This window comes from Pristiophorus japonicus, chromosome 3 (assembly GCF_044704955.1).
Source record: "Pristiophorus japonicus isolate sPriJap1 chromosome 3, sPriJap1.hap1, whole genome shotgun sequence".
Taxonomy (NCBI): Eukaryota; Metazoa; Chordata; class Chondrichthyes; family Pristiophoridae; genus Pristiophorus; species Pristiophorus japonicus.
The window spans coordinates 25,590,608-25,607,941 of NC_091979.1; the positions used below are offsets into that span (position 1 = coordinate 25,590,608).

Below are 17,334 nucleotides of genomic sequence, written 5' to 3' on the forward strand. Positions count from 1 at the left end.
TGATAGGTCAGTCCCGCCATCCCGGGAATCAGTCTGGTGAACCTTCGCTGCACTCCCTCAATAGCAAGAATGTCCTTCCTCAGGTTAGGAGACCAAAACTGTACACAATACTCCAGGTGTGGCCTCACCAATGCCCTGTACAACTGTAGCAACACCTCCCTGCCCCTGTACTCAAATCCCCTTGCTATGTTGCTTGACAAACGGCAAGAAGACTACCATTGCTCCTCTACATTGGGGAGACTAAATGCAGATTCGGTGATCGCTTTGCTGACCTCGATTCAGTCCGCAAGAGTGACTCTGAGCTTCTGGTCGCTTGCCATTTTTATTCTCCGCCCCAATCCCACTCTAAACTCTCTGCCCTTGGTCTCCTACACGGTTCCAATGAAGCTTAATGGAATCTCGTGGAACAGCCCCACATCTTTTGATTGTTGAGTCCGGAAGGTTGTAAAGTGCCCAGAGTGTTCAACAATTTCAGATCATAACCACTGCCCCCATCTTCTCAGACAGTAGGTGCTGATAATGATTCTGCTCTTGCCATTTACAGCACAATCTTTGTTTCTCTACTTGTCCCACTGCTCTTTGCCTTGCACCATCATCCCTATTGTCACTTAATCAATCCTCCTTCCGCCCCATCACAGACCTTCCCTTTTCTTCTCTCCTCCCCTTATTTACCCTGCGCCTGCACATTGCTTGAAAACTAGTAATCTCTCATTTCTACTTATTAAATATTAAATAATAAATATTTTTTTAATTTATAACCTCTCCAACAATTTCCAGTTCTGATGAAAGGTCACCGATCTGAAACGTTAACTCTGATTCTCTCTCTCCACAGATATTGCCTGACCCGTTAAGTATTTCCAGCATTTTCGGTTCTTATAACCAGTGATATGTTCTGGCAAGTGAGTGGTTTTAGCCAATGAAGTTAATAACTCACTTTTATATACCACCTTAAAAGTGGCAAATGTCTCAAGGTGCTTCACAGAGCTAAAGGGGATGGTGAAAGTGATGTTTAACTGGCTAACATTATGCTGTGGACGCCACGCCAAAGTTCCCAGGGTTTAGGCAAGTGGTGTACGTCCCCACAGGTCAAATGTGCACTCGATTATTAAGCGAACTACCTTCGTGGATTTTTCAGTAGCTTGGTTTGGAAATTCTTTAAACACGTTGTAGATTCAGAGCTGACCATAAAAGAAAATTTAACACACTAATACATCCTGTTCAGAGATACTGGGGCTGAATCTGTGGTTGGGTACTTGCAGGGAGCGGGCTTGTTATTTCCCTGCGCGCAGTATTCTGTTGCTGTGTCAGCTGTGGTTCAGTGGGCAGCACCCTCGCCTCTGAGTCAGAAGGTTGTGGGTTCAAGTCCCACTCCAGAAGCTTGAGCACAAAAATCTAGGCTGACACTCCAGTGCAGTACCGAGGGAACGCTACACTGTTGGAGGTGCCATCTTTCAGATGAGACGTTAAACCGAGGTCCTGTCTGCACTCTCAAGTGGATGTAAAAGATCCCATTAAGCTATTCTGAGGAAGAGCAGGGGACTTATCCCAAGTGTCCTGGCCAATATTTATCCCTCAATCAACATCACTAAAACAGATTATCTGGTCATTATCTCATTGCTGTTTCAGGGAGCTTGCTGTGCGCAAATTTGCTGCTGCGTTTCCTACATTACAACAGTGACTACGCTTCAAAAAGTACTTCATTGGCTGTAAAGCGCTTTGGGATGTCCTGAAAGGCTCGACATAAATACAAGTTTTCTTTTTTTGTTCCAGGAGCACCCGACTCCAGTCAACCGTATTGAATTGTGCTGTGTATTATTTATAGGTTAATTATATAGACTGGACTGTGTTGTAAGGCAACACAGAGGGTGGGGATTATAAGAACATAAGAAATAGGAGCAGAAGCAGGCCATACGGCCCCTCGAGCCTGCTCCACCATTTAATATGATCATGGCTGATCCAATCATGGACTCAGGTCCACTTCCCTGCCCGCTCCCCATAACCCCTTTATTCCCTTATCGGTTAAGAAACTGTCTATCTCTGTCTTAAATTTATTCAATGACCCAGCTTCCACAGCTCTGAGGCAGCAAAGCCCACAGATTTAGAACCCTCTGAGAGAAGAAATTCCTCCTCATCTCAGTTTTAAATGGGCAGCCCCATATTTTAAGATTATGCCCCCTAGTTCTAGTCTTCCCTATCAGTGGAAACTTCCTCTCTGCATCCAGCTTGTCAAGCCCCTCATAATCTTATACATTTTGATAAGATCAGTTCTCATTCTTCTGAATTCCAATGAGTAGAGGCCCAACCTATTGTGTTCCCAACACAGATGAGACTGCACACAGGGAGGTTAAAGTAACAGTGACCTCAGTCTTTATTAAGACACTCCAGAGTGAGGAACAGGCCTTAGGGGCCGGCTTATATACAGTGCTCCCAAGGGATGCTGGATCCCTTGGGACTTCAGGGCTTGCGCTCCCTGGTGGCAGAACATGCTTTACAGATACACAACATCACTCCCCCCCCAAAGTCAAAGTGAAAACTATTTATAAGGTGAGGCGGTCGGGAGCCTTTCTTTCCCTGGTGGACCGCCTCGGTACAAATGTCTGTTCTGGTGTGTTGGCTGTGCCCTCGCTGGCCTGGCATGTTAAAAAAACATAGAAACATAAAAAATAGGTGCAGGAGTAGGCCATTCATCCCTTCGAACCTGCACCGCCATTCAATGAGTTCATGGCTGAACATGTAACTTCAGTACCCCATTCCTGCTTTCTCGCCATAACCCTTGACCCCCTAGTAGTAAGGACTACATCTAACTCCCTCCTGAATACATCTAGTGAACTGGCCTCAACAACTCTCCGTGGCAGAGAATCCCACAGGCCCACCACTCCCTGGGTGAAGAAGCCTCTCCTCATCTCGGTCCTAAATGGCCCACCCCCCATCCTTAGACTGTGACCCCTGGCCCTGGACCTACCCAACATTAATAAGAAGAACATAATAACATAAGATTTTCTGGCCCTGCAGGGCTGCTGGGTGAGCCTGGCCTTGCTGGGCGTGATGGGTTCAATTTCCTGGTCCGGGTTGGTGTCGTTGATCCTTTGGGTGTGTGTTGTGGGCTCGAAAAAGGTGGTGTTTGCTGTGGGTTGTTCAGGGCATTCTGTGAACCGCAGCCTCGTTTGGTCCAGGTGCTTTCTGCAAATTTGTCCATTGTCTAGTTTGACTACAAACACCCTACTCCCTTCTTTAGCTATCACCGTGCCCACGATCCACTTGGGACCATAGTTTAGCACATACACAGAGTTATTCAGATCAATTTCTCGTGACACAGTGGCGCGACCATCGTTTACATTTTGTTGCTGCCGCCTGCTCTCTACCTGATCATGCAGGTTGGGGTGAACCAGCGAGAGTCTGGTTTTAAGTGTCCTTTTCATGAGTAGCTCAGCCGGGGGCATCCCTGTGAGCGCCTTGTTGCACCACAGTCTCTAAAACATCTTTTTACTCATGATGGATTAGCTAGTGCCAGTGTCCAGTTCCATGGCTATGGGTAAGCCATTCAATGTTACATTTAGCATTAGAGGTGGAAATTTCGTCGAAAATGTGTGCACCCAGTGTACTTCAGCATCTGCCTCCTCTCTGAGGCTCGAAATTGCTTTGATCCACCATGGACCAATCTTCCTCTGCCATGTGGTGGTTAGCAGGTTTTGCAGAGCTTGCAGCTCGTCTGCAAGCTCGTTGGAGGTGTCCCATTGCCCCACAGCTCTTGCAAACATACCCTTTGAAGTAGCATGAATAGGCTGAATGGAAGCCTCCACAATGCCAACAAGGTGTGAATTGCCTTGCATTCATCCTTTGTTGCGGACTCCGAGTCATCTGGGTCACCTGAGGCCTGCTGGCAGTTGCAGACTCGTGGGTTCTGCCCTGTACATTTCTGCTCGCAAACACAGTTCCAGTTAATTTATGAACATTGCTAGCACTTGTGTGCCGAGAGATCTATTTGGTGTTATCACTGCTGGACATAAACGCTTGTGCTATCGCAATGGCCTTACTGAGGGTCGGTGTCTCTACAGTCAAAAGTTTTCGTAGGATGGTCTCGTGGCCAATGCCCAGTACAAAAATGTCTCTGAGCATCTGCTCCAGGTAGCCATCAAATTCACATTGTCCTGCAAGTCGCATTAGCTCGGCGACGTAGCTCGCCACTTCCTGACCTTCAGATCGCTGGCACGTGTCGAACCGATACCTCGCCATCAGCACGCTCTCCCTTGGGTTAAGATGCCCCCGAACCAGTGTACACAGCTCCTCATATGACTTATCTGTGGGTTTCACCGGAGCCAGAAGATTCTTCATGAGGCTGTAGGTCGGTGCCCCGCAGACCGTGAGGAGGACCGCTCTCTTTTTGCAGCGCTTCCTTCTCCGTCCAGCTCGTTGGCTACAAAGTACTGGTCTAGCCGTTCGACGTACGCTTCCCAGTCCTCACCCTCCGAGAACTTCTCCAGGATGCCCACAGTTTGCTGCATCTTTGCGTTGGATTCGTATCCTCGTCGCCAGTTATTGTGTTCCGAACACAGGGAGGTTAAAGTAACAGTGACCTCAGTCTTAATTAAGACACTTCCGAGTGAGGAACATGCCTTCGGGACCGGCTTATATACAGTGCTCCCAAGGGATGCTGGGATTCCTTGGGACTTCAGGGGTGCGCTCCCTGGTGGCGGAACGTGGGAGTGCATGCTTTACAGATAACAACACAACTTATTCAACCTTTCCTCATAAATCAACCCCGTCAAAGCTGGAATCAACCGAGTGAACCTTCTCTGAACTGCTTCCAAAGCAAGTATATCCTTTCTTAAATATGGAAACCAAAACTGTACGCAGTATTCTAGGTGTGGTCTCACCAATACCCTGAATAACTGTAGAAAGACTTCCCTGCTTTTATACTCCATTCCCTTTGCAATAAAGGCCAAGATTTCATAGGACTTCCTGATCACTTGCTGTACCTGCATATTAACCTTTTGTGTTTCATGCACTTGGACCCCCAGGTCCCGCTGTACTGCAGCACTTTGCAATTTTTCTCCATTTGAATAATAATTTGCTCTTTGATTTTTTTTCTGCCAAAGTGCATAACCTCACACTTTCCAACATTATACTCCATCTGCCAAATTTTTGCCCACTCACTTAGCTATGTCTATGTCCTTTTGCAGGTATTTTGTGTCCTCCTCACACATTACTGTTCCTCCCATCTTTGTATAGTCAGCAAACTTGGCTACGGTACACTTGATCCCTCCATCAATCATTAATATAGATTGTAAATAGTCAGGGTCCCAGCACTGATCCCTGCGGCACCCCACTAGTTACTTGTTGCCAACCAGAGAATGAACCATTTATCCCCACTCTCTGTTTTCTGTTTGTTAGGCAATGCTCTATCCATGCTAATATATTACCCCCAGCCCAGTGATCTTTTATCTTGTGCAGTAACATTTTACGTGGCACCTTATCAGTCCAAATACATCACATCCACTGGTTCCCCTTTGTCCACCCTGTTCGTTACATCCTCGAAGAATTCACCAACAAATTTGTCAAACATGACTTCCCCTTCATAAATCCATGCTGACTCTGCCTGACTGAATTATGCTTTTCCAAATGTCCTGCTACTTTAATAATGGACTCCAACATTTTCCCCACCACAGATGTTAGGCTAACTGCTCTATAGTTTCCTGCTTTTTGTCTCCCTCATTTTTGTAAATAGGGGCATTACATTTGCAGTTTTCCAATCTGTTGGGACCTCCCCAGAATCCAGGGAATTTTGGTAAATTACAAGCAATACATCCGCCATCTATTATGTCATAAACCAAAGCTTTAACATTTTATTGAAACTCACCTCAATACAGAGATGCTTTAAAGCTTTGAAAGACACTGCAGTCTATGTATTGTCTTACACCGATGTCTGGTGGTGCAGTCCAAGGGAGAATTTTATTATATTTTGGTTTTTTTTTTGTTGGGGCTGTGAGGGAATATCTTGCTGAACGGCGGCAAAAGACAGACATTGGCCAGCAATCAACTTGAACTGCAGTAGCCTTGACTTTCATTTTGATTTTAATCACATGCAGCAGTGAATATCATATCCTTCGTGGCATCAGTTTCTCCTGTAAGCCGAGTTCCATTCTTCTCTATCTAACCGTAGCCAGAGAATCACCTGCAACGGCTTCTCTTCCCGCTCCCGCATCGTTACCTCTGGTGTCCCCCTCGGATCTATCCTTGGCCCCCTCCTATTTCTCATCTACATGTTGCCCCTTGACACAGAGTCAGTTTCCACGTGACGCTGATGACACCCAGCTCTACCTCACTACCACTTTTCTCGACTCGTTCTTGGCGTCTAAATTGTCAGACTGTTTTTCCAAGGATGAGCAGAAATTTTCTCCAACTGAATATTGGGAAGACCGAAGCCTTTGTTTTCGGTCACCGCCTCAAACTCCATCCTTGTCCCCGACTTCTGTCTGAGGCTGAACCAGACTGTTCGCAACCTTGGTGTCATATTTGACCCTGAAATTACCGTTGGCCACATATCCGCAGCATAACTAAGACCGCCTATTTCCACCTCCGTAACATTGCCCGTCTCCACCCTTGCCTCAGCTCATCCGCTGCTGAAGCCCTCATCCATGCCTTTGTTACCTCTAGACTTGACTATTCCAACGCACACCTGGCTGGCCTCGAACATTCTACCCTACATAAACTAGAGGTGATCCAAAACTCAGTTGCCTGTATCCTAATACGCACCAATTCTCACTCACCCATCACCCCTGTGCTCGCTGACCTACATTGGCTCTCGGTTAAGCAATGCCCAGATTTCAAAATTCTCATCCTTGTTTTCAAATCTCTCCATGGCCTGGCCCCTCCCTATCTCTGTAATCTCCTCCAGCCCCACAACTTCCCGAGATGTCTGCGCTCTTCTAATTCTGCCCTCCCGAGTATCCCTGATATAATCGGTCAATCATTGGTGGCCGTGCCTTCTGTTGCCTAGGCCCTAAGCTCTGGAATTCCCTGCCTAAATCTCTCCACCTCTCTTTCCTCCTTCAAGATGCTCCTTATAACCTACCTCCTTGACCAAGCTTTTGGTCACCTGCTCTAATTTCTCCTTGTGGCTCGGTGTCCAATTTTTTGTCCCATAGTGATTGCACTAGAGAGGGTGCAGAGATTTACTGGAATGGAGAATCTTAGTTATGAGAACAGATTGGATAGGCTGGATTTGTTCTCATTGGAACAGAGGAGGTTGAGAGGAGACCTCATTGAGGTGTACAAAATATTGAGGGGCCTGGACCTAGTGGATAGTAAGGGCTTATTTCCATTGTTGGAGGGGTCTATTATGAGGGGGGGCATAATTTTAAGGTGGTTGGTGGAAGGTTTAGAGGGGATTTTGGGGGGGGGGGGGGGGCTTCTTTACGCAGAGGGTTGTGAGGATCTGAAACTTGCTGCCTGGAAGAGTGGTGGATGCAGAAACCCTCACCACTTTTAAGAGATGGTTGGATGGGCACTTGAAGTGCAGTAACCTGCAGGGACCTAGAGCTGGTAATTGGGATTAGACTGGATGACCTTTTGTTGAATGCGCAGATATAATGGTAAGTACTGCAGGGAATAGAATACGGCCAGGGTAATCTCCTGGACTAGTTTCGATCACCTTTTTTTGGAATTTTTTGAGGATGTTTCCAGTAAAGTGGACAAAGGAGAACCAGTTGATGTGGTATATTTGGACTTTCAGAAGGCTTTCGACAAGGTCCCACACAAGAGATTAATGTGCAAAGTTAAAGCACATGGGATTGGGGGTAGTGTGCTGACGTGGATTGAGAACTGGTTGTCAGACAGGAAGCAAAGAGTAGGAGTAAACGGGTACTTTTCAGAATGGCAGGCAGTGACTAGTGGAGTGCCGCAAGGTTCTGTGCTGGGGCCCCAGCTGTTTACATTGTACATTAATGATTTAGACGAGGGGATTAAATGCAGTATCTCCAAATTTGCGGATGATACTAAGTTGGGTGGCAGTGTGAGCTGCGAGGAGGATGCTATTAGGCTGCAGAGTGACTTGGATAGGTTAGGTGAGTGGGCAAATGCATGGCAGATGAAGTATAATGTGGTTAAATGTGAGGTTATCCACTTTGGTGGTAAAAACAGAGAGACAGACTATTATCTGAATGGTGACAGATTAGGAAAAGGGAAGGTGCAACGAGACCTGGGTGTCATGGTACATCAGTCATTGAAGGTTAGCATGCAGGTACAGCAGGCGGTTAAGAAAGCAAATGGCATGTTGGCCTTCATAGCAAGGGGATTTGAATACAGGGGCAGGGAGGTGTTGCTACAGTTGTACAAGGCCTTGGTGAGGCCACACCTGGAGTATTGTGTACAGTTTTGGTCTCCTAACCTGAGGAAGGACATTCTTGCTATTGAGGGAGTGCAGCGAAGGTTCACCAGACTGATTCCCGGGATGGCGGGACTGACCTATCAAGAAAGATTGGATCAACTGGGCTTGTATTCACTGGAGTTCAGAAGAATGAGAGGGGACCTCATAGAAACGTTTAAAATTCTGACGAGTTTAGACAGGTTAGATGCAGAAAGAATGTTCCCAATGTTGGGGAAGTCCAGAACCAGGGGTCACAGTCTGAGGATAAGGGGTAAGCCATTTAGGACCGAGATGAGGAGAAACTTCTTCACCCAGAGAGTGGTGAACCTGTGGAATTCTCTACCACAGAAAGTAGTTGAGGCCAATTCACTAAATATATTCAAAAGGGAGTTAGATGAAGTCCTTACTACTCGGGGGATCAAGGGTTATGGCGAGAAAGCAGGAAGGGGGTACTGAAGTTTCATGTTCAGCCATGAACTCATTGAATGGCGGTGCAGGCTAGAAGGGCTGAATGGCCTGCTCCTGCACCTATTTTCTATGTTTCTATGTTTCTATGTTTCTACATGGATGGGTCGGAGAGGAATTTTCCCAGATTTTTTTCTCCCTAAATTGGCCTGGGTTCTTAATCTGTTTTTTGCCTCTCCCAGGAGAACACATGGCTACGGTTGGGGTGGAGTGTAGAATGTTTCAGTATAAGGGGCATAACAGTTATATGAGACGGACTGGTTGCTCTTTGCTTTTCCGTCATTGTTCATAGGTTTATATGTAACCTTTAGGGCTCCTGACCAGGGGCCGTGCGGCTCTTTGTCGGCCGGCAGTAAATTTCTATAATGCTCCTGTGAAGCGCCTTGGGACGTTTCACTACGATCATCATCATAGGCAGTCCCTCGGAATCGAGGAAGACTTGCTTCCACTCCCAAATGGAGTCCTTTGGTGGCTGAACAGTCCAATACGAGAGCCACAGACCCTGTCACAGGTGGGACAGACATTCGTCGGGGGAAGGGGTGGGACTGATTTGCCACACGCTCCTTCCGCTGCCTGCACCTGACCTCTTCACGCTCGCTGCGTTGAGATTCGAAGAGCTCAACACCCTCCCGGATGCACTTTTTCCACCTAAGGCGGTCTTCGGCCAGCGACTCCCAGGTGTCAGTGGTGATGTTGCACTTTACCAGGGAGGCTTTGAGGGTGTCCTTGTAATGTTCCGCTGCCCACCTTGGGCTCGTTTGACGTGAAGGAGCTCCACATAGAGCAATTGCTTAGGGAGCCTCGTGTCTGGCATGCGAACTACGTGGCCTGCCCAGCGAAGCTGATCGAGTGTGGTCAGTGCTTCAATGCTGGGGATGTTAGCCTGGACGAGGACATTGATGTTGGTGCGTCTGTCCTCCCAGCGGATTTGCAGGGTCTTACGGATACATCGTTGGTGATATAGGCTGAACTCCAGGATATAGTCGATATAGTCACTCTGATAAAGGTGCTATATAAATACAAGTTGTTATTGATAAGCGGTTCCATGATCCTTAATTTCCGGAGATGATATAAACTGCCCAAATATCTAATTTATAAAATAACATAAACCGCACATCGACTCAGGTAGGCTGACTGTTTACACTCGAGTGAGATGCAGCCAGAATGAAACATGAGGCTGTTTTATTTTTCAGATAGCACGTGAACATGCAGAACAACAATTATGATCATACTCGGTGAATTCAAATCAGTACAGCATGTCTTTGCATAATTATGCAAAACAATGAACATGCTACACTGCCCCACATTAGTGGGTTACCGTACATTGATTTAAACAAATTAACTTCTAACTGGCCCCCCCTGCAAAATCAGATTGTTAGTGTCGCTTTCTGTCCCTGTGTTCACATCCAGAGGAAGGGTCTGTAATGGTAGACAGCTCCTGCCAGGGGTGCAGGACCAGGGACTTCCCAGCATAAATAGCATAAGGGGTTTAGCGATTGCTGAATCTAATAAATCGCTTGTGGTTTTCAGTCTTTGGTGAAACGTCAATGTTTGGCTCATTAGCATTTAAACAACCTTTTGCCTCAATTCTCTTTAAAAAACACAAACTCTTTGGTCTAAACATTTAGGGGCCGAAATTGAGCCCCACCCCAAATGAGGCGCACCTACCGTTCAGGAGTTGGAATTTTTTTTCCGGTCAGAGGGAATTGCAGGTAGGTGGGAACGGCCGTCGCTCCAAGTCAGCCTGAAGTGTCACAATGCCTCTCCCCTTTAATTAAAGGGGAATGCCACTGCGAACTCTGCAGCCATTTTAGTGGCAAACACTGGGCCACCAGGGAGGGTTTCAGCCTGGCCAGCGGCCTGGAACCCAAGAGGGTGGCCAAAACCGGGGGGGGGGGGGGGCAGTTAGCCGACAATAAAATATAAAATGGAGTCACCAGCAGCGCAACCTCCCCTTTAAGGGCGGACACGCCACCCAGCCACAAACAGCTCCCCGCCGGGGGCACCAAGCTGCAGCGACGCCGTTGCGCGGGGAAATTTCCCGTGTCAGTCGGAAAGCGGGTCTCCGCCAGTCAATAAGGGGTCGGCTCGTGCCCGACACAGCGGGAAAACAAACAGGCGGTGTGGTAACCCAGTCCCGCCGCTTCCGGCACGGGGGCAATTTCAGTGGGGTCGGCCTATCCGTCTGCCTCTGCTTATGGAGGGGGGCAATTTTGACCCCTTAAATGTAACTCTTTTCCAAATCCTTTCTGTGGCAATGTGTCATAACAGAATTACTTTGTTCGGAAGCAGAATAATAAAAGCAACGCAGAGCTGAATATCAGTCGTGGAGTTGATGCTCCTGATCTGCTTTACCTGAGAACCTCAGCCAGCTGCACAGCCGTGTACCAGCTTCCTGGGACGTGGTAGTAGTCCTGTGCAAGCACCAGTACGCAATACTGAATCAGATCGTAATAATAAATATCCTCTTTTAACTTCTTTAACTCTTTGCTTCCTAAGGGGGGTCCTTCCAGGATTTCTGTAAGAGACATATGGCAAGGTTCAAAGGAGAATGGGTCAACGCCACACCAGAAACAGAATCTCAAATCATGTTAGTGATTTAGTATAACAGTGCAGCATTCAGGGAACCATTTCAATTCTAAGGAGATTTTGAAAAAATCTCAACTACTATTTGATCTTAACAGATTCATAACACTATTAAAAAAACACATGCTTGTGGCCTTAAACACCAGCATCACAGATTTCATGTAAAACCGTGAAGTCTGTATATGAGGCGAAAGCTGAAATCCACTGGGAAAGTTGTCGCTCGAGTTCTCCTCAATCGCTTTCTCCCTGTGGACGAGGAGCTCCTCCCAGAATCACAGTGCGGATTTCGTCCCCTACGGGACGCAACAGACATGATCTTTGCAGCGCGCCAGTTGTAGGGAAAATGCAGGGAGCAGCGGCAGCCCTTATACATGGCCGTTTCGATCTTACAAAGGCCTTTGACACTGTCAACCGTGAGGGTCTATGGAGCATCCTCCTCCGTTTCGGATGCCCCCAAAAGTTTGTCAACATCCTTCGCCTGCTTCACGATGACATGCAGGCCGTGATCCTTACCAACGGATCCATTACAGACCCAATCCAAGTCCGGACCGGGGTCAAACAGGGCTGCGTTATCGCTCCAATCCTCTTCTCAATCTTCCTCGCCGCCCTGCTCCACCTCACAATCAACAAGCTCCCCGCTGGAGTGGAATTAAACTACAGAACCAGTGGGAATCTGTTTAACCTACGCTGCTTCCAGGCCAGGTCCAAGATCACCCCAACCTCTGTCATTGAGCTGCAGTATGCGGATGATGCCTGCGTCTGTGCACAGAAGCTGAACTGCAGGATATAGTCAATGTATTCACTGAGGCATATGAAAGCATGGGCCTTACGTTTAACATCCGTAAGACAAAGGTCCTTCACCAGCCTGTCACCACCGCACAGCACTGCCCTCCAACCATCAAGATACACGGCGCGACCCTGGACAATGTGGATCATTTCCCATATCTCGGGAGCCTCTCATCAACAAAGGCAGAAATTGATGCGGAGATTCAACACCGCCTCCAGTGCGCCAGCACAGCCTCCGGCCGCCTGCGGAAAAGTGTGTTTGAAGACCAGGCCCTCAAATCTACCACCAAACTCATGGTCTCCAGGGCTGTAGTAATACCCGCCCTCCTGTATGGGTCTGAGGCATGGACGATGTACAGAAGGCATCTCAAGTCACTGGAGATATATCATCAATGCTGTCTCCGCAAGATCCTGCAAATCCCCTGGGAGGACAGGCGCACCAACATCAGTGTCCTCGACCAGGCTTACATCCCCAGTATTGAAGCACTGACCACACTCGATCAGCTTCGCTGGGCAGGCCACATAGTACGCATGCCAGATAAGAGACTCCCTAAACAAATGGCTTTATGCGGAGCTCTTCCATGGTAAACGAGCCAAAGGAGGACAGCGGAAACATTATAAGGACACCCTCAAAGCCTCCCTGGTAAAGTGTGACATCAACACTGACACCTGCGAGACCCTGGCCACAGACCGCCCGAGGTGGAGAAAGTCCATCCGGGAGGGCGTTGAGCCCTTTGAGTCTCGACACAAGGAGCACGAAGAGGCCAGGCAGCGGAAGGAGTGTGCAGCAAACCAGCCCCACCGACCCCTTCCCCCAATGAATGTCTGTCCCACCTGTAACAGGGTTTGTGGCTCTCGTATCGGACTGTTCAGCCATCAAAGAATTCACTTTGGGAGTGGAGGTAAGTCCTCCTCGATTCCGAGGGGGCTGCCGGCAGTCAGGAAGGGGTTGACGGGGCGGCAACACGGTCGGAGCTTGGAAAATCCACAAGGGCAACTTGTGAAATGTCACAGCTCTCAACTGTAAGCATCGGCATAAACATCGACAGCATCTGCATAAACATTTTGGACTTTAAGTTTTGAACATTGCTTTTTCATATTTCAGAAGAGCTGACATTGGGACAGACCCAGGCATATTCCACAGGAATACACATCAGGTGGGCGGGGATAGTCTAGGATGGCTGAACGCAGATGGAGGACCCTTTTTTCATGTAATGGGAACCTATCAGAGAGAGACCAGGTAAACTGATCAGTGCTCAAGCCATCGAAATATCAGCGAGCCCCGGAGTACAGGAACCTCAGGACAAAGGAAGCTATTTGGCTACCCAGACTCGTTGGAGCCATTATCCCCAGGAAGAGCCCAGTAACACAGGCACAGGCTGAAAATGTTATTCAGTGCTCTTTAGTTGGACTGCCTCAGGCAAAGGACCGTTTTTTGGCGTGAGAATTCAAGCATTTTTCAGGTACAAGAGACGGGCAGTTGGCTGCCATTTCTCTCTCCCTCTCCTCTTTTACGCTTCATTCAACGCATTCAAGGACCAAGCACTCCGTCTGGGACGGAGAGAAGAAACCATCTACGAACAAAGAGAGCCTCACTATTTCGACCGGGAAGCTGACCTTGAGACTGGACTTGGAAACCACAGATTGGCAGAGAACCAGAAGATACACCTCATCGGGAGAAGCAGCGAGTAAGCCAGAGGGGTAACTGGTGAGCATTATCCCAGCCCACACATCCTTTAGACCATTGCATAGTGTGAAAGGGTGTCGTGTGTCCCAACCAAGTCTTAGCGGTTTAGTGGGCAGGTTTCTGCGAGGATCATAGGCGTACGCACAGTCTGTTGGACAGATTCGGCGGTGCCCTACTGAGCCAAGCAGAGGTGTTTTAGTCGTGGGTACTTCACAATAGGGGCCTGAGTTTGATAAACGCCACCAGGGTGTTTCTTACTAGAAGCTTTAACTTGAATAAAAGCATTGTGATGGTTGAGACCAAAAGATCTGTCTATAACTGACTATTCTATTCGCTACTATAATTCCCGGGGTCTAGAATTGTTGTAAGGGGGGGGGGGGGGGGGTGATTCGAAACCACCAAGGGCAAAACTACTTACACAAAGTAAGGGGCAATTTCAGCCTTTATGTCATTCTATGACCCCTTTGAGCTTAGGATGCAGAAAATCATCCAGCGTTCCCACTACTGATTGCTATCCAGTGACCACTGTGGGCATTGGTGAGGGGTGGGATGGCGCTTGGTTATGATACCTGCCAGCATATAGAGATAGTCCTGCACACACGATCCATACTCACATATGAATGAAAGCTGACTGGACGACACACTGGAAGGTAGCGTCATGCAATGCACCTTACTGCAGCTAGAGTCAACACTTCCTGGAGAGATGCAGGGAGCGCGATTGAAAGGAAAAAGGTACAAGAGTGCCCGTGGATGCTTGACTTGCAATAAAGTAGACAATTTCTTACCTTTCAGCTTTAGCAGCAGCACAGGGATCTTATCATCGGAGCTTTCTGCAACTTCAGTCGCCAAGTTTAAAATTTTGGAATCCACTCCTTGATCCGAACTACCTACGGCTGCACAACTGATCATATGGCACAAAATAAAAGTGACACTTTGATCAGTGATAAATGCAACGCAATATTCACACCATACAATACAAACACATTCTTACAATGCAAAGGAACAGTTAAAAAACCCAACAGTTCCTCATCCATCACATGAGCTGGGAGAATCTAGTTTTACAGGGGCCAGTAGGAGTGACACCGGATACCACCGGTCATTCTCCACTCTAATAAAGTTCCATTTGACCCACCAAAATAGGGTAGATGTAGGAAGGATGTTTCCCCTGGCTGGGGAGTCTAGAACCAGGGGGTCGTAGTCTCAGGCTAAGGGGTCAGCCATTTACGACTGAGATGAGGAGAAATGTCTTCACTCAGAAGGTGTGAATCTTTGAAATTCTCTACCCTAGAGGGTTGTGGAGGCTGGGTCATTGAGTATATTCAAGACAGAGATCGATAGATTTTTGGATATTACGAGAATCAAGGGATATGGGGATCAGGCGGGAAAGTGGAGTTAAGGTAGAAGATCAGCCATGATCTTATTGAATGGCGGAGCAAGCTCGAAGGGCCGAATGACCTACTTCTGCTTCCTATTTCTTATGAAATAATTTTCCAGGTGTTTACATTTGTATTGTGCAAGGAGGAGGTCTGAATCCCTTACAATGCCTACTGATCTCAAAAGGCATTGAACCCATGATATTCCAACTTGGGCAGGAGTGCTGCCTTGCGGATGTGAAAGGCCTATATACCAACATCACTAAAAAACAGATTATCTGGTCATTATCACATTACTGTTTGTAGGAGCTTGCTGTGCACGAATTGTCTGCCGCGTTTCCCATTACAACAGTGACTACACTTCGAAAGTGCTTCATTGGCTGTAAAAGAGCTTTGGGACGTCCAGTGGTTGTGAAAGGCGCTATATAAATCCAAACCTTTCTTTACCCACTCATCATCATAGGCATCATCATAGGCAGTCCCTCGAAATCGAGGAAGACTTGCTTCCACTCTAAAAGTGAGTTCTCAGGTGGCTGTACAGTCCAATGCGACAATTACAGTCTCGGTCACAGGTGGGACAGACAGTGGTTGAAGGAAAGGATGGTTGGGGAGTCTGGTTTGCCGCACGCTCCTTCCGCTGCCTGCGCTCGTTTTCTGCATGCTCTCAGTGATGAGACTCGAGGTGCTCAGCGCCCTCCCGGATGCTCTTCCTCTACTTTGGGCGGTCTTGAGCCAGGGATTCCCAGGTGTCGGTGGGGATGTTGCACTTTATCAGGGAGGCTTTGAGGGTGTCCTTGAAACATTTCCTCAGCCCACCTGGGGCTCGCATGCCATGTATGAGTTCTGAGTAGAGCGCCTGCTTAGGGAGTCTCGTGTCGAGCATGTGGACGATGTGGCCCGCCCAACGGAGCTGGTCGAGTGTGGTCAGTGCTTCGATGCTGGCCTGAGCGAGACCACTGGCGTTGGTGCAGCTATCCTTCCAATAGATTTGGAGGATCTTGCGGAGACATCGTTGGTGGTATTTCTCCAGCGTTTTGGAGGTGTCTGCTGTATATGGTCCATGTCTCTGAGCCATACAGGAGGGCGGGTATCACTACAGCCCTGTAGACCATAAGCTTGGTGCCGGAATTGAGATCCTGGCCTTCAAACACTCTCTTCCTCAGGCAACCGTCTATGATCTGTGTTCTATGTTCAGACTACTGCACTGTCGGAGGTGCCATCTTTCGGATGGGACGTTAAACCGAGGCCCTGTCTCTCCGCTCAGATGGACGTAAAATATCCGAGGACACTATTTCGAAGAGTAGGGCAGTTATCCCCGATGTCCTGGGGCCAATATTTATCCCTCAACCAACATAACAAAAACAGATTATCTGGCCATTATCACATTGCTGTGTGTGTGAGATTGCTGTGTGCAAACTGGCTGCCGCGTTTCCCCACATTACAACAGTGACTACACTCCAAAAAAAAAAGCCCACTTCAAAAGTGCTTTGGAGGCGTCCGGTGGCCGTGAACAGGCGCTATATAAACGCAGGTCGGCCTTTGCCCACTGGGCCGCGCCTGGCACCCGAGGCCTCGCCTTTCCCGCGGTCGGAAATAAAAACCCACGACGAACTGAGGCTGGACAATTCCCGCCCCGTGCCTTACCCGCTGGCCGGGCTCGGGGCGGGCAGCGGGCCGCAGTCCCGGCCGCTCGCTGACATCCTGCCGCCGCCGCCTCGACCGCTGCTCCCCCGGTCTCCAGGGGCAACGCGAAACCTTCGCATTCGCACCAGCCCATTCGGCACAGATTCCGCCCGCCTCTCTTTGGCCCTGTCGATTAACACACGCGCAGTAACCGCAACTTAAAATTATTCTTATTTGTTTTAAAAAAAAAACGAATACATTATTGACTGAAAAATTAAAAAGTTTCAAATGACGAATCGGCGGCGTGTATTGTAAAACCCCAATTTTGTTCAAACAACTTGCACTGAAAGTTGGCAATCAGGAGAGGTTATTGTTCCACATTGGTGATTGCAATGATCAGGGTTTTTTTTTTGTTAGATTAACTCATTTATAATATTGGAATTAAAGTT

General features: G+C 48.1%; 1 protein-coding gene across 2 annotated transcripts in view; it reads right to left on the reverse strand.

Moving 5' to 3' along the window:
- The window catches only part of LOC139259695 (IQ calmodulin-binding motif-containing protein 1-like), a 109,194-nt gene extending 92,202 nt beyond the window's left edge, over positions 1-16,992 (reverse strand). For both annotated transcript variants that reach the window (XM_070875271.1, XM_070875270.1), the window contains exons 1-3: positions 16,907-16,992; positions 14,675-14,790; positions 11,186-11,348 (exon numbers count right to left, since the gene is read on the reverse strand). In XM_070875271.1, coding sequence (XP_070731372.1) covers positions 11,186-11,348; positions 14,675-14,790; positions 16,907-16,962 — 335 coding nt within the window. In that variant the 5' untranslated portion in view covers positions 16,963-16,992. The remainder of the gene's footprint in view (positions 1-11,185; positions 11,349-14,674; positions 14,791-16,906) is intronic.
- Between the last annotated feature and the right edge of the window lie 342 nt (positions 16,993-17,334).